Source organism: Herpailurus yagouaroundi, unplaced genomic scaffold (assembly GCF_014898765.1).
Source record: "Herpailurus yagouaroundi ecotype Mexico unplaced genomic scaffold, PumYag 140, whole genome shotgun sequence".
In the NCBI taxonomy this organism is placed as follows: domain Eukaryota; kingdom Metazoa; phylum Chordata; class Mammalia; order Carnivora; family Felidae; genus Herpailurus; species Herpailurus yagouaroundi.
The window spans coordinates 76219852-76240092 of record NW_024412395.1 but is presented as its reverse complement, the minus strand read 5'-3'; the positions used below and the strand labels follow the sequence as shown (position 1 = coordinate 76240092).

Here is a 20241-nt window from a genome sequence, read left to right as displayed (position 1 = left end):
GAAAGAAAGAAAGAAAGAAAGAAAGAAAGAAAGAAAGAAAGAAAGAAAGAAAGAAAGAAAGAATCACAAACCTGATTTTAAGGAATCATTGCCTGATTACAACTTTAAAACTCATAGACTGCCAATTTTCCAACTAAGCTAATAATAATTTCAAGGGCAATAATACAATACTTGTATGGTAAAGGCTTATCATGGCCAGACCCCTTATTTAGCACTTGGTGTGCATTATTAATTAGCCCTTACAATTGTTCTGTGAGATTGACACTATTATTATATTTATTTTCTGGATGAAGGAATCTTAGTTATTTTCTGGATGAGGGAACCATTGTGTACTTCCCAAAGATCCAGTAGCTAGCAAGTGTCCAAACTAGGACTCAAACCCAAGGTTTCTGATCCCATCACCTTAACCGCAGTGTTTTTTTTTAGCATACAGCCCAAGGGAAAGTTCTAGAAAGCACTGGAGGTGGGAAGTGACCGCAGTAGCTCTCTGATGCTAAGGGAAAAGCTTAAGAGAACTTTTATTCTAATCCTGCACGAACCCTCTCCTTACTTCTGATAGGTCCCTACAGTTTATGCTGACCTTATTTGTTCTGAAGTAACTGGGTAGGAGACACAGGTAACAGCTAAATTGGAAATAGCTGGGGCGCCTGGGTGGCGCAGTCGGTTAAGCGTCCGACTTCAGCCAGGTCACGATCTCGCGGTCCGTGAGTTCGAGCCCCGCGTCAGGCTCTGGGCTGATGGCTCAGGGCCTGGAGCCTGTTTCCGATTCTGTGTCTCCCTCTCTCTCTGCCCCTCCCCCGTTCATGCTCTGTCTCTCTCTGTCCCAAAAATAAATAGACGTTGAAATAAAAAAAAAAAAGAAAAAAAGAAATAGCTAATACAGGGGTACCTGGGTGGCTCAGTTGGTTAAGTATCCGATTTCAGCTCAGAGCACGATCTCACAGTTCACAAGTTCGAGCCCCGCATTGGGCGTTGTGCTGACAGCTCAGAGCCTGCTGCTTGCTTTGGATTCTTTGTCTCCTTCTCTCTCTCTCTCTGTCCCTCCCCTGCTCTCTCTCTGTCCCTCCCCTGCTCTCTCTCTCTCTCAAAAATAAATAAAAACATGAAAAAAAAAAGAAAGAAAAGAAATAGCTAATACAAATGTATCTCATTAATTTTATGACTGGTCAAATAAATGTAGCATTTTAGGTAGAATTGGTCTCCTCTCTCCTGCAATTTATGCATTGTTAAGTTTACGGTTATCTGACATCTTTATTTCTTGATCTTCTTTGATATATACCTGATGAAGTAAGATGATGCTTCTTATTTGACTAAGGCAGCCAAACCCTAATTTTCCTGCCAAAGGTTTTATGGCCTTTCCTTATAAGTAGTTTTACTTTATAACAGTAAAGGAATAATTTTATTTTGAAATGCATGAATCATTTCTAAAGTGATTCAGAGATTATGAATTTAATTTTTATTCTCTTTCCAATCTTGGCCTAATATTTGCCAATAATACTTGAGTCTAAATTAATATGTTTTCAAAACTTAATTGAGGTAGTGATTTTTTATTAACTATGGAATAAAAAACATATACCAAATAGAGTTTTTGCTAGATCTTTTAGAATGGTTCTACCTCCTTTATCTTCTCAAGTTTACAAGTAGCAGGAAAAAAAGAATTAGCTAATGTAGAGTATGATGAATTATCTGAAAACAATGATGAAGTGTATGGAATATGTTACAATACTATTGCTGTTATACTATCATTTACACTTTTTATGTTTTCCTAATTGGTTTCTTATAGATATTGATGCTATTTTCTCCAGTGCATTTGCTTGTATTATTGTATATAAAGATATATACTTTGGGGCGCCTGGGTGGCGCAGTCGGTTAAGCGTCCGACTTCAGCCAGGTCACGATCTCGCGGTCCGTGAGTTCGAGCCCCGCGTCAGGCTCTGGGCTGATAGCTCAGAGCCTGGAGCCTGTTTCCGATTGTGTGTCTCCCTCTCTCTGACCCTCCCCCGTTCATGCTCTGTCTCTCTCTGTCCCAAAAAAAATAAATAAATGTTGAAAAAAAAATTAAAGATATATACTTTTTGTATCCTTAAAAATATATATTTTATTGCATATATACATATGTGTGTGCATATGTATGTGTATATATATGTGTTTAATATATAAAATTTTAATATATTTATATTTTACATATATTTGTACACATGTTTATATATTTTTATTAAAATTATTTTTTAATGTTTATTTATTTTTGAGAGAGAGAGACAGACTGTGAGCAGGGGAGGGACGGAGAGAGAGGGAGGCACAGAATCTGAAGCAGGCTCCAGGCTCTGAGCTGTCAGCATAGAGCCCGACATGGGGCTTGAACTCACGAACTGTGAGATCATGACCTGAGCAGAAGTCAGATGTTTAACCAGCTGAGCCACCCAGGTGCCTCTTAAAATTATTTTTAACGAATGAGGAAAGGATCAAAGAAATCTTGAGAGATCCAATCTAATTTCAGGCACATTCTTTCAGGAACTTGAAACCATCCTAGAAAATATTGTTGTTCTCTTGAAAATATCCAGAGATATTCATATAATCATATATTTTTGCCTTACTTGCCCTAAACAAACAAAAATGGGTAGGTAAAGTCTCGTTGGCTTAAAATTCCATTTAGTAAGGTGTTTTTAAAGCATGTTAGACATTTTACAAAATTACTAATTGTTCAAGAGGGAACAATTTAAATAGCAGCATAGATAGAAAGGCTTCCCTCCCATCCCCCAACTCACTCTTCCTTTCCATGAGCATCAAGGTTGTCACTGGTGCAATTGCTTTTCAGAATTTTTTTTGTAAATGATGAGAGAGGCAATTACAAGCAGTTCTCCTCCACATGACACTGCCCAGAAGACAAGCAAATTGCATCTCTTGATGGATGCCAGCTATTATATACACTGGGTTGGAAATCTCCATATAGGGAAAGAGAAACGAACAGAGGGAAGACTGAACAAAAACACCGATCTGCAGAGAGAAGTTTTGATGGAAAGAGAGAGGTGGTTAATTGCTGGCAAACTCAGATTTGGCAAAACACTGCATACCATGAAATATCTGTGAATATGTAGATACTTTCACACATTCACACACATCATAATAGCTTTTAGGATAGCAAATAAAATTCATGTATCTGAAACCTAACAAATTCAAACTGTATGTGGTTTTCAACGCAGTGTAGAATCTGAAAACGGCAACTTTGTGGCAGAGAAGAAACTTAGGTCATTAATACTGCAGGTGTAAGTATATATACTAGTGTTATGCAGAGGATTTACAAAATCTGAAATACAGTATTTGAATATAACAAGATGCTCTGAGAAGTGAACACTAACATTATAAATGCTTATAAGTACACAGGAAACTCCTGATGATGCTGTTTGTTAGGAACTACAGTTCCGCACACGGCTTTGGGTCCTTGTTCGAGGAGAGGTGATGGGCAAGAGGAGGATTTGATTCTGAAAGCAAAAAGCACTGCCATCAGAAGGCTGCCGATCCCTTAAGGGATCATCCTGGGGACTGTTTTATGGTGGAGTATCAGTCCAAAAAGTCCTTTTCTAGATTCTTTCTGTAATACTGTTAGGGAAAATATGCTAGATTGATGAAATGTACGCAAGATAATGTTTACTGCTTCAGCACATTTTCATGACTCGTGTCCTGATGTGGGTTAATGTGCAATATAAAAGTTTATTAGGAAGATGACATTGCACCTGCAAAAGGTAAACATTAGTTTTTATTCTCATCCAAAGTTTTATTTTCAATAATATAGTCATTATTAATTCTTAGCAAAGTGCTTAGCACATAATGAGTCAATAGTATTTATTCATCAATTCAAGGAATAGAACAGGTTGCTGAGTAAAACAGGTTGCTGACATAAAATTGCTAAGCTGAAAAAAAAAAGGTAAATTAATTCTCAGTGTAGAGTCACCATTTATGGGGAATATTTTCTTGAAGACATACATTCCTCGGGGCACCTGCGTGGCTCAGTAGATCATGATCTCACAGTTCGTGTGTTCAAGCTCTGCTTTGGGCTCTATCCTGACAGCTCAGAGCCTGGAGCTGCTTCAGATTCTGTGTCTCCCTCTCTCTGTCTCTGCCCCTCCACCCCTCATGCTCTGTCTCTCTTGCTCTCAAAAATAAACATTAAAAAAATTTTTTTTAATTAAAAAGAAAAGAAGTTATACATTCCGTGTTGTTAGGGCTTTTTAATTCTGTTCTGGGTTTAGGATTTTATTATTTTAAGAAAATGATTGCACAATTCCTGTCTGAGTGAAAGAATTATAAAATTATTTCAGGCAAGAGTCCCTAAGCGAGGTGTTGTGGATTTCATTTTCATCAGAGAACTTCTAGAAAGGTTGTTGTTCTTCTGCATGTATCTTGAGATCTGTTACCGTTGAGCTGCTCCGTTCTTTTCCTCCTCAGGTGTGGAATCCATAGCATGTTCCCCTTACATTTAGCTGCCCTAAATGCTCACTCTGACTGCTGCAGAAAGCTGCTATCATCGGGTAAGTAACCCCATTACCACAGATGAGGCTTAATGTGTCCTGTAAATGAGCCAGACGGCTCTAGGTGTCTGATTAGAGTAAGTGGCTGCCTGCACTTCATGATATTCCTGACCTGGTCTGGGGACAGCTCCCAGCAGTACTTGGTGCTGTTACTGTTTGAGTGTCCGTATTCCTGCCCCAGAGTGAGAGCCTTGTCTGTTTTTCAAGTTAAAGCTTGGGTGATCCAGAGTGAGAGGCAGGAAGGGATGGCTGTAGCTTACCGGAAGTTTGTTGTAATCAGAAAAAACACCTTCGAGGCTGAAAATGGCGGATTTAACAGTGAATCTTTTCAACAAAGGAAAAAGGGCAATTCCCCACATTTTGACAGTAGAAATGTCATGTTACCTCCCCATTCTGTGGCCTCTGAAAAATCACTACATTTCGATCCCCTCCACCTATGTTTAATTTTTATTTTTTTTAAGTATGGGACTGTTTAGAACCAAGAAATTCTTTCTGGTTTGGAGCTTTGCTAATCTTTCTTATCACTGCTTCTGCCAACCTCCATGTATTAAGAAGTTCCTGGCTTTCAAAGGTGATAGAGGTCTGCAAGGCAAAGATTGTTTATGAATTAATTCAACAGACATCCCAGAGGCATTTTTTTCCTTTTAAGTGCTTTACCTATGGTTGATTCTGCTTTCACTGCTTTTGGCATGTTTAAAAATAATCCCTGCATGAAAGCATGTTTCCCAGATCTTAAACCAACTGAAAGCTAATAATACACATAAGAAAATATCTACTACTCCAGCATGTTAAGATTACTCCTTTGCTGTCCATGTTTTCTCCATGTGTTCTGTCTGCCTGTCTATTGCCCTACTTATCTCAAATTGGTTTCATAAATTTCTACCCTGGGATTGAAATATGGGGCTGTGGTTCACCCAGGGCTGAATGTGAAAATAAATTCTTCTAGACTTCACGGTTCTTCCTATAAAATTGCCAAGCTTGAGCAGTTACCATTCGTTTCCATGACAACCTCTTTCTGACTACAATTGCTTGCATTCTGGTTTTTCTACTAACTGATTTTTCTGTCTCTGCAATGTTTCTTGTGGTTTAACTAGGACAAAAGTATAGCATAGTATCCTTGTTTAGTAATGAGCACGTGCTGTCTGCAGGCTTTGAAATAGACACCCCAGATAAATTTGGAAGAACGTGCCTTCATGCTGCCGCTGCAGGAGGGTGAGTAGTTAGCAATTTCAGTTGTTATTTCATGACTTAACTCCTCTAATTTATCTTCATTGACTCAAGTTGTCTGTGAATCAAAGTCAATTTCTGTAGTAAGATGGGTAAAGAATCATTTCTACCAACACCAAATATCACTATCACTATTGCACTTGCAGATTAATTGTACGTTTGTTCTTCTAAAGAAAAATTGTTGGCCCATCTCATATAGAAAATCATTTTTCTTGTGTTTTCCGTTCTCTTCCTTTTCCTTATTTTTTTTAAATTGTAGGTCTTCAAGCCTTATAGAATGTGGATCTAGCTGATACTCTACCAAAAGAAAATAATTTGAGATTTGTTCCTAAGTTTTTCTTTTTTTGTTGTTGCTAGTAGATGGATGATGCGCAAGGGAATCCAAGATTGAATTAGTTCATGTTTATTTGCAGATATTTTTGTCCTTATTTCAAAGCTGATTTTTAAGTACTTAAATGGTTAAATGTGAACAAAGGTCAAGAAAACCCAAAGGATAGGCAAGAAATGATTTAATCCTTGCCTTTTTTTTTTTTAAGTTGTAGAGGGCATGTTTTAATCAGGTACTCTTCTTCATATCAGTGGTGAAATTAAGCCTCTGCTCAATATGTTATTGATATATGACCATATATTGACCAAACATGGCCTCTCTCAGATGACCTTGTTTGGGTAAGGTGTTAGTTCTTAATCAAGTTTCTTGTCCTTAAGGAGAAGCAATACCTCCCCATTTGTCATCTGTACATTATCAAAGGCATTACCTCTTTATCAGAGGTGGGTTGACTGTGAAACTTCAGGGCCTTTATTTGCATGGGTCCCTTCCAAAATCTTGTATTTAGTTTTATATTCATAGTTATGTATTATTTTTTAAATGAATCTCCCTCTACCCAACCCCTCTCCCCAAATGAGTCTCATGAGCCACACAACTAGATCTGCCTCTGCCCTTGATCCTTTGGGTTCATTCAGTAAGAGACAGGTGCCTCCTATCAATGGGCACGCTACACAGACACATAATGGTCTCAGAAAGTTCTTATATTTGATGACAGAAACAGCTAGTTCTCTGAGAGAGGTGACTACAAAGGGTGGATGGGGGGGCACCCTGCTCAGGGTCATCATTAATGAGATCATTTTTCATACTTAAATGATAATAAAATAGTAAATCTGAGACTACTTCTCAGCATTCCAAGTTTAAAACAATAATGGATGATTGTCTCTTTTTATGCCGACGTTTGAAAAAAATATGAGACCTACATGGAAAGTGGAAACACACCATTCTGGATTCATATCTGAAATTCCTAGTAGAATTAATATTCAGCTACATGCCCTTCAATAGGAAAATTCACTTCAGTGGGTCCTTTTTTCTTTACTAAATATGATTTATTGCTTCTGCAAATGACAAAGAAGCTTTGGAAGATCACTATGCTCCATTACATCACTTTTGGCCTTTTATTTTTTGCACATTTATTTACCTATATTACAAAGACAGGGAAATGCAGCTGTTTTATTTTCCATTATGGAGAGTCTGGGTTGAAAACGGTTATCACAGTGAATTCATTCTGCTGTGATAAAAGGTAATGCTTCTCCATTCTGGCTCATTGTTTAAAGGTGATGCAAAATCATCATATGTTTAAGGGGTTATTTCCCAAACCCTTGATGCTTTTGAAAGAGAATTTTAGGATAAATGATGAAACCATCACTTAAAGGTTTAATCATGTAATAATAACCATGTAAAAATTAAATACCTTGGTCATGGAATTGAAAATGTTCCATCAGGCTCTTCCATGCGTTGATTTATGGAAAAAGGAATTCCAGGAACTTTAGATCCTTGCAATATTACCTTCCTCATATGTTCACGTTGTTTTTGTGTTAGCAGAATTCAAAGCTGGAACTATCATTTCATCTTGGCCCACACTTCACCAAAAACAGCTCTTTCTGAAGGTAGCCCAGCAATTGACGTCTACCATCTTAATAATGTTTTCCCTGTCTTTCTAGTAACGTGGAATGTATAAAACTCTTGCAGAGCAGCGGAGCAGATTTCCATAAAAAGGACAAGTGTGGGAGGTATGTAAACAGGGAGCTCTGCTTCAAGTGCCTAAGTAAAAGGAGTGGGGAGCAATCCATCTGGAAATCATGTTATACTGAAATGGTAAACAGGGAAGCTAGCTGGGGAGATTCTGTCCTCAGAAGGAAATCCCTTTTTGTAGTGAAATACAACAAAGCAGGCACAAGCCCCCAGGAAGGCATCTCCTCTCACAGCTCTGTTTAGAAATGTCAGTTGTGTCTTCTTCCAGTTTTTTTTTTTCCATGCATCTCTCTACCCCTCCTCTCCACATGCACCCTGGCTCTTGGAGTTGCTACAGATTTCTTCTCTTACCAACCTACCTATGGTACTCCTACCCACCCTTCCAGACTTAGGTTAAGTAACACCTCCCTCCCCTTCCCCTGATACCCTCCATACTTCACAACTGAAGCACATATCACACTGTTCTAGTGGACTCTCTGTTTTGTCTCTCCTCTTACCTGTCCATGGCTCTCCTGAGGAACAGGACTGGATCTTGTAAAATACTTATAATTTACTTTTGGGGGGATGAAAGAGGAGAAAGTCAACTAGTAAAAGAGCCCATACATTGACTTTACAATATAAAAGAGTGGTACTTGAAAATTAATCAATAGTTCTTGAAGTAAAGTTATTCACTTTGATATAAAGTAATTCATTTGATTATTATACCCTAAATATTGGCTAGGCACACCAGATAAACTGTTAAATAATTGGGGACTAAAAATAAGTAATATAAAATAAATTGCTTCATGTTTCTGCAATGCCTTACTCTTTATAAGGTGCATGTGTTTCTTATATATTACCCATTTGGTTTTTCATGGTCTCTCTATGAGATATATGGGGATGCTTATTATCCTTTTCTAATAGATGAATAAAAGTGGCTTGGAGAAACTAAATGAGTTATACATGTAATAAATTTACATGTGCATGTAAAATTCTAGGAATTTTAGACCTAGAATAGATGTTAGGGGACAGCTGCTCACAGGTCCTTATTGAAGCAAGGGTGAGCAAGCCCAGGCCCAGAGAGGGGATGTCGTTTGGTATAGCTCATGGGCATTGTTCTTCCCATTAACCTACATCCCTACCCCCAAGGGGCTTGTAGTAATGGGTGCATCCAGGGGAGAGACAGATACTTTATAAAGGTAGTTTGGGCCCAGCTTGGGGAGGTCTTCCATTCCAGACTAAGGAATCAAGGCTTTGCTCAGTGGAGAGGACCGATGGCTTTAGAACAGGATGTCGTATGTGGGTATTGGACCTTAGAAAATCCAGTTCTTCATTCATACCAATTAGAAATAGATAGAAATTTGATTAGAGCTAAGGAGGCCAATAGGGATGGTATTGCAATAGTCTGAAAGAGCAGTAATGTAGATCTGAACCAGGATAGGCACTAGGAATGGAAAGAAAGGATAGATCCTCAGGTAGGTGGCCGTGTCTGAAGCCACTGTCTTTGTATCCTCAGCTCCAATGGTATAAATTCAAATGAAGGCATGTCCCTTGGCATCCACACTCTGAGAGCTGAAGAGCTTTCCCCACTCCCAGGAATAAGGCTGTCAGTGCTAATGCTGATGATGGTGGGGGGGAGGTCTGTTTTTCAGACTGAATGAAGTAAGAAATTGCTCTTTGTTTTTCAGGACGCCTTTGCACTATGCAGCTGCAAATTGTCATTTCCATTGTATTGAGACATTAGTGACCACAGGGGCCAACGTTAATGAAACAGATGACTGGGGACGGACAGCTTTGCACTATGCTGCTGCATCAGACATGGATAGAAAGTAAAAACAGCCTTGCTCAAATTTACTTTGGGGGTATGGCTACAGGGGGAGGGTTTACTCCGTTTTCTTCATACTGCCTCATGGAAACTGTGAGTGAAGAATCTCCCTCATCCAGGGCCAGAGGAGTTAGAATTGCCTCATCCCTAATCCCAGTTTTCCCATTCTGCTCTCTGTATGTTTGATTATTACGTGTCACTGCCCAATTATTTCTCTTCTCTCGTCTTTGGGTTGAATGCCAAGTGGAGCTGTCAAGCCCATGTTTTCAGTTCATTCGAGATCAGCTGTGATTTATTTTGTCATATACTGCAGTTGCCATCATCACCACTTAAATGCTTCATTGGCTCTCAAACTTACATTCGCTAATAAATACATCACATGTCGAAAATATCCATCCATGTATAATCCCAATAGCCTTCAAATCCAGCGTTGGTATGTGTAAAATTGGCACTCTTTCCAAACCTGGGCAAGAATGCTCTATCAGGAGCTGGAGAGAGGAAGCTGGAAGCCCTGGACATGTTTGGATTCTAGGTGTCCAGGGATGAAAAGCAGAAGTGAACCAGGTCAGGTGGAAATGGTGTGAGAGGTGCCCACAGCTTATGAGATTGTTCTCAAAGACTTGAGGACCAGGGCCTCCTTCAGAGGAATGCTTTTTGGTGACCCTGTTTGGAGAACTATTGACTTACTTGCCACTCTGTGTTACGGAATTGATTCTGGGTCAGTGCTAAATTCTATTCGTATACATCAGTGGCTTTTAAATATTTTACACAGTGACCCACGGTAAGAAATACATTTGATGTCATGACCCAGTATATGTACTCAAATATATAGGTTTTAAATACCTATGTCTATGTAGATGTGTGTGTGTGTGTGTGTGTGTAAAAAGGAGGCAGAATTTCATAAAACCATATTTACTTTTACTATGTGTGATGATTCTGATATTTTCTCTTTTATCTTGTTAAAAAAAACCCTAATTACTGCAGTCTACTAAATTAATTTCATAATTCCATAATGGATTATAATCCATATTTCCAGTTTGGGAAACACTATTTTTCTTTTTATGTTTACATAATATTGGCAAATCTGATGTCCCTACACTCTGGATCCCGTAGACCCATAGGTTATTAATTCGACAAACATTTATTGAGACGTTACTACATAGCAGGCTCTATGCTGCTCACTCAGAAAAGAATGTGGGAGCAAGTACCCTTCAATGTTAAAGCTGAGAAAGGAATCCTATGTGATGTAGAATTTCTCTGTCAGTTGAAGAGTGACTAGAACCCCATTCCTGGATAAGTGAGATGCTGAATTGACAAGGAGGCAACAAGGAATGTGGTGGGAGTCGTCAGGAAGGTCTAAGCTAAATTGCCTCCTATTTACTTGGGGAGTTTAGGATATTTATAGAGGGGAGGACGACTTGATTGTTGTCTTACTCACTGAAACACGGTGGAAATTCTAGGAAAGTTATGTTCTCAGTTGGGTTTCTTGGGAGAGAATAGATTTACTGGATGGCCTTTAAGAGAACCACGTAGATCCTCAGTGAAAATCAGGAGTGCTTATTTCTTTTGGGTTGGGGGAGAAGTTGTTGAGATAGAAGTTGTACCAAAATCACTAGCAGCTTTGCCATTAAAACAAATAATTGTAATTTTTTTTCTTTCCCTTATGTTGAGAAGTAAGACTATCTTAGGAAATGCCCATGAACATTCAGAAGAACTTGAAAGAGCCAGAGAGCTGAAGGAAAAGGAAGCCGCATTGTAAGTTTCTTCTCAGCTTAAAGCACAAGTTGTAATTACTGATGCTTGTCTGCTTTTCTGGGTTGTCACATAGGGCAGCCCTTGCTATTCTAGGGTTTGATTTGGGATATTGAGGAAGCGATATGGGCTTGCCTTTAGTGAAGAGGAAATGGTTCTTTTAATATATCCCTTAATTATGCTATTTTTACACAAGGAACTCTTCCTAAAATTGAACCCTTTGCCAAGACCATCACTGTGATTGGTCAGCAGTTTTTAGGAACAGGTGTCTTAAATATCATTTTTGACTGCCATGCATCATATGCCTCAGGGGACACATTAAGCCTCCTCTCAGGCCATCGGCTCTCCTTTAACGACCTGGGGGTAACTATTTACCAGGTTCTATAAATAAATGTTTTGAAATTTCAGCGTGCAATACTGTGGTTGTGTTCTCCCTCCCCTCCCCAACCCACAAACATCAGCTCACAAACAGTCCTTCACTCTTTCCCACAACTTCTCCTGCCCCACCTCATCCCACCTCTCTCTCTGGCTTCTGACAGAGACTTAGCTAGAACTGTGACAAGGGCCAGAGTCCCTGCCATCACCCAGGGGGGTTGATGCACAGGAAGCTGTAATGCCTCATCCTCTGAGAGTCCTTGTGCAACAAAGCAGTGTGAAGGTTGTGCTCTGCTCAGTGCAGTAGCCAGCGTGTCGCTGGTGTTCAGTGACTGTTTGTTAAACAGCTGAACAAAGGAATGATTGCTGCCCACACTTTGTGTCCCGCCTCCTTGAAACTAGTGGATACAGTTCTCTTAAGAGTCTGCACCCACACAGTTCCTAACTTGTTTATTCTCTTCTCCAGTTGTCAGAAGAACCAATTTCTTTGTGACCTGAAGGCTTGTGTCCCCTCTAGGGTCTTCCCACTGTCCACTGGGCTGTCCTCCCAGGTCCAGACTATTGTGGAAGAGAAGTTAGAAAGTGTGGCCCTGATACAGGTTGTGGGATGTAACTTGGGCTGTTACTGGGGTGGGGACAGGAAACATAGCCATGAGTAAAGTAGAATGACCAAGGTTTTGCCCTAATATTCCAAACTTAATGATATTCAAAGACTGTAGAATTTTAAGCCACATCAGCCAGCGCCCCCTTCTCCAGTGAAATCGTGCCAAGAACAGCCCTCTTACCCTCTTACGGCTGATGGAGAGGGAAAAAGCAGGACAGGCAGGGGAGGCAGGGAACCAGGCTTCCTGAGAGCTCTTCCGAGCAGAGAGGCTACATCTCTCATCCAGATACATCTCTGACTTAACGTGCAGGTCTTGATTTTGCAGCGCAGGTGCCCAAAGTGGTAGCCACAGCCCTGGGAGGAGAAGAGATAAGCATCCCCAGTTAAAACTGGAATGTATTGGGGCGCCTGGGTGGCTCAGTCGGTTGAGCGTCCGACTTCGGCTCAGGTCACAATCTCGTGGTCCGTGAGTTCGAGCCCTGCATCAGGCTCTGGGCTGATGGCTCAGAGCCTGGAGCCTGCTTCCGGTTCTGTGTCTCCCTCTCTCTCTGACCCTCCCCCGTTCATGCTCTGTCTCTGTCTCAAAAATAAATAAATGTTAAAAAAAATTAAAAAAAAAAAAGTGGAATGTATTTTCCCTTGGAAACGATATGGAGAATATTCAAATTCTACAGTGCTGTTGTCTTTTCAAATCACACTGCTGGTAGTATAGTTCAGCTATATCCTGGGGTAAATGACACTTTGGGAGCAATTCCAAGTGTTTTCCGAATTACGTATTAAATCCGCCAACTGGTTTTTTACAATGTGACTCTTTCAGGAGCTGGGGGTTGTGAATCCACTAGAACCCTTTTCCTATTGAATGATTTTATTTCAAGAGCCAAATTCTATTTAAAATGAGTCATACCTGGGATCCTGTCCATGGACATTTAATTGCCAAAATAAAAAAAGACTTCCTTTTAAGGTACAAATCACCAAAGACAGAATGATATCAGAACTCCAATAATAGTTTGATTTATTATGGAGCATTTGGTGGATAAATCAGGTAACTTGTAGATATTTGGTGTAAAAAATTTGTGTCTTTTATCAGTATTTCTAGAAATTAAAATATCTGTGTTAATCGTCTCTGTGTGTGACTTATTTACTCCTTTTGCCTTATGCCAAAAGATAGGTAAGTGTTTCAGTCCCAGGATGATGTATGGAAGTGTTGAATTATTATATTGTACACCTGAAATTAATATAACACGGTATGTGAACTAACTGGAATTAAAATAAAAACTTTAAAAAAATTAGAACCAAAAATAAAGTGTTTGAGGAAACAATAGGCATTTTCCCTTGGATGGTCTTATTTAATGCACATGCTTCCATTGCATATTTTGATGTAAGTATAATTTGAGCATTTGAGAATTTTGATTTGAGTATGAAATTGAATCAGCTTGACCTTGTAGAGGACACATTTGTCCCACTGCCATGGATATAAAACTGAAATTATGGAGTGGTGCTTCCTGACTACTTATTCCCTCTTTGACCAGAAGACCTTGAACAGAATTCCTACATCCCCCGGCACTTGTATCCTGGGCTTTGGGGCATTTCAGCCAAGTCGGAGCCACATCACACCCCTACCTCCAACCCATTGTAAAGATTGTGGCTCTTTTAGAAAAATCATAATTCTTTCCGAAAAGGCTTTCTAAGTTTATTATTAATTATTTTGTTCTAGTCTATACATAATGATGCAATTTAAGTGTCTTTCTTCAGATGTGGTTACTGAGTTAATCTTTTATATTTTTTAAGTGTTTGCCCGCTCCTTTAATCTTTTTATTATTTGGGCTATTCTTAAGTTCTTTTGCTGTTGTTAATTTCTTATTCTTCCTAATTTTCATTTTCTAACCTTTGGATTGATGGTAGTCTCCAATAGCAAGGTTAAAAGTAGATCCCTGTCTCTTGCTGTAATGGCCTGACCACTTCTTTGTTACATTTGAGAGCTCATCTTTTGAACGTGGAACTCAAAAACTCATTACTCAGTAATCCTGATGACAGACAGGTTCTGTACTTTAAGGTGAAAAGGAAAAAGAGACTTAATTATTCTTTATTATGCTAAGTGAAGTAAGTCAGAGAAAGACAAATATCACATAATTTCACTTATGTGTGGAATCGAAACAACAAAACAGGTGAACAAACAAACATAACCAGACACAGACTCATAAGTACAGAGAACAAACTGGTGGTTGCCAGAGGATAGGGGCAGAAGAATGGGCAAAATAGGTAAAGGGGATTAGAGATACAAATTTCCAGTTGTAAAATAAATAAGTCATGGAGATGAAAAGTGCAGCACAGGGAATCAATAATATTGTAGTAACATTGGTGACAGACGGCAGCTACACTTGCTGTGGTGAGCACAGCATAATGTATAGAATTGCTGAATCACAATGTTGTACACCTGAAACTAATATAAAATTGTATGCAAACTATAAAAATGAAACCAAACATCAATGCAGGAAGAGACAAATGGATTATTGTAACAGAACAGAGTCCAGAAATGAGCCCATGTATGGATAAATACGCAATAATTGATAATGACATTAAAACAACTCAGTGAGGACGGGATAGTACTTTCAATAAATTGAGGTGGGGGACGGTACTTAACTACCCTCTTGTTCCTAAAGCTTTTCCTGAATTCTAGAATGGCTATTTTAAGCTGAAGTAAAGATGGATACAGAAAACACGAACAAGTAAAACTTTTAATACATAAACCTTCATTGCTGTAGGATATTTTTAAAAGTTTATTATTTTGAGGGGGGGGGGAACAGAGAGGGGGAGAGACGGAATCCCAAGCAGGCTCTGCACTGACAGTGCAGGGCTCAAACTCATGAACTGTGAGATCATGGCCTGAGTCAAGATCAAGAGTTAGAAGCATAACCGACTGAGCCACCCAGGCACCCCATTGCTGTAGGACTTTTAAAGAAACACTTAAATTCACAAAGTGCTTTGTGGAACATTTATAATAGGAGAATATTTACATTAATTATAACTTTTACTCTAGAGATGTTTTCTAAAATAACACCCCATTTTTATACTTGCAGATGTCTAGAGTTTCTGCTTCAAAATGATGCAAACCCATCTATCCGGGACAAAGAAGGTTACAATAGCATACATTATGCTGCTGCCTATGGCCACAGACAATGTCTGGAATTGGTAAGCTGTTCTGTCTTGTTTTGTTTCCTCTAACACACACACACACACACACACACACACACACACACACCACACCACACACAGACCCAACCCTGAAAATGCTGGTCTTAATCTCTCACAAATGCCCTCACTGCCTAATTAAGTCCCCACTAGAAATCACCTTGAAGATATTCTGTGGTAAATGATTATATGTTTACTTTACAACAGGTAGATCTCATTGTTTCATTTCTGTGCATCCTAATCTCACAGCTACTGCTTTTCCATATTAACTTGGACTAGGAATGTTAGACCTCTTTATGGACAGTTTGTATTTTAAAGATAATTTGGATGTATCAAATAGGTTCAGTATATATTTCCAGTCACACTTATCACCCTATGTGTTGTAAGATGACTTAGATAGCTGCTAGGCATATGGGTTTGTCGTGGTCCCACATCTGTAGTCTAGAGAGAGAAATTGACAAGGGCTCAACAGCAAAATTTATTGGAATTTCTAAACTGCCCCAAATTTCAAACCTGCAGCTATCGAAAAACACCTGGGGTTTTGGAGTCAGAAATTCTTCCACTGGTATAGGTCATCAGACACAAACTTAAATGACCACAGGGACAGAAATGGAAAGTAAGCCAGTGAAGTGAGCCCAGGTGTAGAGCAATAGGGAGCAGTGGGGACTGTGGCCAGTAGGACATGTTATGTCTAAAGGGAGAAACAGCCAGTCAGCTCCAGTGAGTGAGATCAGGTGGTAATTCATACTCAGGGATGAACTTCAGTGTTTCAAGGAAAGCTAGAAATGTAGACTTTTTATGTGAAATTTCCTATTTCAAAAACACTGGGTGGACCAGGAAGAAAAACTACAGATTTGTGGTTAAATCCTGGCTGCCGGCCACCATTTGTCATCTCCTGAGCATCGCCCATGGGTCAGCTTCACTAGGACGCATGGGGCATCCCAAACTCACTATCTTTGGTCCGTTGGTAGGTGCCACCTTCCTCAGTGGACTCCAACTCTTTTCCTTGTCTTTTTAAAAGGAGTAGTCCTGGGGAGACTGGGTGGCTCAGTCGGTTAAGCAACCAACTTCAGCTCAGGTCATGATCTCCCAGTTTGTGAGTTCGAGCCCTACATCGGGCTCTGGGCTGACAGGTTGGAACCTGGAGCCTGCTTTGGATTCTGTGTCTTCCTCCCTCTCTCTGCCCCTCCCTGCTCATGTTCTGTCTCTCTCTCTCCTTCAAAAACAAATAAACATTTTTTTAATTAAATAAATACATAAATAAATGGAGTAGTCCTACTTTTCAGAGTTATTGGGGAGATATGTTTGAGAAAACACTTGTACTTTATCAACTGCACAATCTATTAAGGAAGGCCTGAGGCGGAAAGCCAGCAAGCAGTTGTGTCAGTGCCTCCATAGAAATGACTGAATGATGTTCTAGCTGGTTCCTTTACCTTTGACCTTGCTGCCAGATTTAAGTGGTTCCACTTAGGGTCATTCTTACTATATTTCTCTTAACCGTGAATGTGGGGAAATGTTCATAAACATTTGAAAATAGAGAGGTGATTATTCTGGTGTTGCTAGGTGTGGCATTTATTGGTGAATTATATCCACCATCATCATTCTTGAAGACTTCTAAGTCTCCTTTCCTGAGGTTCTTGTGGTTGCTGAAGACTTCCTTGTTTGACCTTGAAGGTGTCATTTTCCCCCTACTCCTGATTCTGTTATAGTTCCCCTTCTAGTTACAGAGGCTGCAAACGAATTACCCCAAAATTAGTGGCTTAAAACAACAGCAATTATTTAATATCTCTTATTGATCAGGAATTCAGGAGTGGCTGAGCTGAGTAGTTATTGTTAAAGATATCCTATGAGATTACAGACAATGTCTGAGGCTGGGATAATCTCAAACGCTTCTTCACTCATGTCAGTTACCTGGCTTGTAAGATTTAAATAGCTTCTGGGGGGCTTCTTTCTGTGGTTTTCTCTAGCATGGTGGTTTCAGAATAGCTGGATATCTTACGTGGTAGCTCAGGGATCAAAAGGAGTGATCCGGAAGATCACTTCAGGGATCCAGAAGAGAGTGGGAGAGAGCCAGTGTGAGAATGAATGAGAGAAAGACAGTATCAGTCTTAATGATCTAGCCTTGAAGGTCACACAGGGTTACCCTAGAGAGGAGAAGTAGACTCCACCTTTCAAAGGGAAGAGTGTCAAAGGATTTATAGACATATTTTTTTTTAATTTTTTTTTCAACGTTTATTTATTTTTGGGACAGAGAGAGACAGAGCATGAACGGGGGAGGGGCAAAGAGAGAGGGAGACACAGAATCGGAAGCAGGCTCCAGGCTCTGAGCCATCAGCCCAGAGCCTGACTCGGGGCTCGAACTCACAGACCACGAGATCGTGACCTGGCTGAAGTCGGACGTATAGACATATTTTAAAACCATCCAGTTTCCTAGGAAGATGTAGAAAGCCAATGATTTCATAGCCTTCTGTAAGATGGACTTTAATGGAGAACCACAAGTGGCCAAGGGGCAATCCTTTATCTTATAGATGGGCAAACCAAACCACAGGGCATTAACTGGTTTGTGCCAAAGACATAGCCCTGGTCAGTGGAAGAAGCAGTCTCATGAATCAGGATTCCTGATTTAAAAAACAAAAAATATTTTCTATACCATGCTGCTTTCCGTTGCAGGGCAAAGCTCTACCACTACCCAAGCCTTTTCAGCATAGAGCAAAAGCTTGGAAGGAACTGGTTAAGATGTAAGACAGGGTCACTTCTGCCTCCCAACACCAGCATTGCTGTGGAAGTTGATCTAGACCTATCACCATATAGGGCTCTATGTTTAGGTCCCATATAAGAAAGGCTCCTCCCAAAGTTTGTACGTGTGTGTGTCTGTGTGTTTAGTAATCAGTGGCAGAGAGTGAAGGCTTACTATTGTTACTACCCGTCATAAGCCTGCATTCCAAAATGTACTTAAGACACAGCTGTCTTTAATTGGTCTTCTCTATGAAAACCACATGTCATAACTGGACATACAAACTTTTATTACAAAGTTATTATAGTCTTAATAACTTTGCTGTTTTAAAGTACTTTGAGGAGTTATCTTTAATCCCATAGCATGAGTAACTCTGAGAATGATTGTTCTGTAACATTTTCTTTCTATGTAAATAATATATTGCATATTACTTTCATTTTTCAGGAAAGCCATTTCAGGGCCACTATTTCTGTTATCCAACAAAAACATTTTCTGTCCCTAAGAAGGTTTTGCAAGTTCTGTCTAATAATGAAATTACCCCTTGATTATATCGAAACTTGCCCTATGTGATTTACAAAGAAATGATTATTCTTGGCAATTTTAAGACATTCAAAAGTGGGTAGGGAAAGTATTCAGTGGTCTTAATTTGTACTGTCAGCTGAGAAAGCCAGACTATCAATATAAATTGGTAGAAAGGTCATCATTGTTTGCTTTCAGGAAAGGACCTCAGTGGGTTATTTATAACACAGACAGGATGAAAATTCTCCTCATAACCCTGAATGATTGTGGTTGTATGGAACATTCTGTATATTTCCATTTTGGAATGCATCCTCCAATTCCTCTTAGGGTGTGGTTCAACTAAGCAGAGATCCTAAGCAAGCTATCAACATTCTTGTACCTGCTCCCTCCCACTCAACACACAGTCCTGAGCTCTCCCCCTAGGACCAGCATCATAGAGCCAGACCACTGCAGGCATCTTAGCCATACTGCTGGCTCGCAGCACTGTGAACAGATTTGGGAGTGGCTGAGACCACCATTAATGGCATTTACTACATGTTCGTCACATGCCAGGAATGCCATTTAATTATTTTTCTTTCAGTTTTATTGAGATATATTTGACAACGACATATTAGGTTAAGGTATACGGGATAATGACTTGACTTACATGTATCGTGAAATAATTACCACAATAAGTTTAGTTAACATCCATTACCTCATATAGATACACACACACACACACACACACACACACACACACACACACAAAAGAAAAGAAAAGAAAAGAAAAGAAAAGAAAAGAAAAGAAAAGAAAAGAAAAAAAGAAAAGGAAGTGTTTTTTTCCCTTGTGATGAGAATAAGGCTTGTTCTTTTAAAAAAATTTTTTTTGGGGCGCCTGGGTGGCGCAGTCGGTTGGGCGTCCGACTTCGGCCAGGTCACGATCTCGCGGTCCGTGAGTTCGAGCCCCGCGTCGGGCTCTGGGCTGATGGCTCAGAGCCTGGAGCCGGTTTCTGATTCTGTGTCTCCCTCTCTCTCTGCCCCTCCCCCATTCATGCTCTGTCTCTCTCTGTCCCAAAAATAAATAAATGTTGAAAAAAAAAATTAAAAAAAAAAATTTTTTTTTAATGTTTATTTATTTTTGAAAGAGAGAGAGAGTGGGGGAGGGTCAGAGAAAGGGGGCACGGAAGATCCAAAGCAGGCTGTGCACTGACAGCAGTAAGCCTGATGCAGGGCTCGAACTCACAAACCGTGAGATCATGACCTGAGCCAAAGTCGGATGCTCAACCAACTGAGCCACCCAGGCACCCCAGGCTTGTTCTTGATACAAGAAGTAGGGTTTTTGAAGGGCACCTTTTCTAATTTATACTCCCTGTCTCTTTCTCTAGGACTACAATACCCTCAAATTCCTTAAAAGCCCCATTTCTTTGGGTGCTAGATATTAGGAAAGTAAACCACCTCACCAGTATGCTAGGTAAGGTACATTCCTCAGACTCACCACTGCCATGCCAGTCTGCT

The 20241-nt window shown here is 39.8% G+C and overlaps 1 protein-coding gene across 12 annotated transcripts in view; it reads left to right on the top strand.

The window, feature by feature from the left end:
• Nucleotides 1-20241, top strand: part of ANKRD44 (ankyrin repeat domain 44) — a 330752-nt gene that overhangs the window by 215014 nt on the left and 95497 nt on the right. For 5 of the 12 annotated variants that reach the window (XM_040475746.1, XM_040475744.1, XM_040475747.1 and 2 more), the window contains exons 11-16: nucleotides 4444-4526; nucleotides 5621-5738; nucleotides 7740-7808; nucleotides 9438-9578; nucleotides 11246-11329; nucleotides 15383-15494. In XM_040475746.1, coding sequence (XP_040331680.1) covers nucleotides 4444-4526; nucleotides 5621-5738; nucleotides 7740-7808; nucleotides 9438-9578; nucleotides 11246-11329; nucleotides 15383-15494 — 607 coding nt within the window. The remainder of the gene's footprint in view (nucleotides 1-4443; nucleotides 4527-5620; nucleotides 5739-7739; nucleotides 7809-9437; nucleotides 9579-11245; nucleotides 11330-15382; nucleotides 15495-20241) is intronic. The other 7 variants (XM_040475745.1, XM_040475748.1, XM_040475755.1 and 4 more) reach the window with 3 other exon arrangements.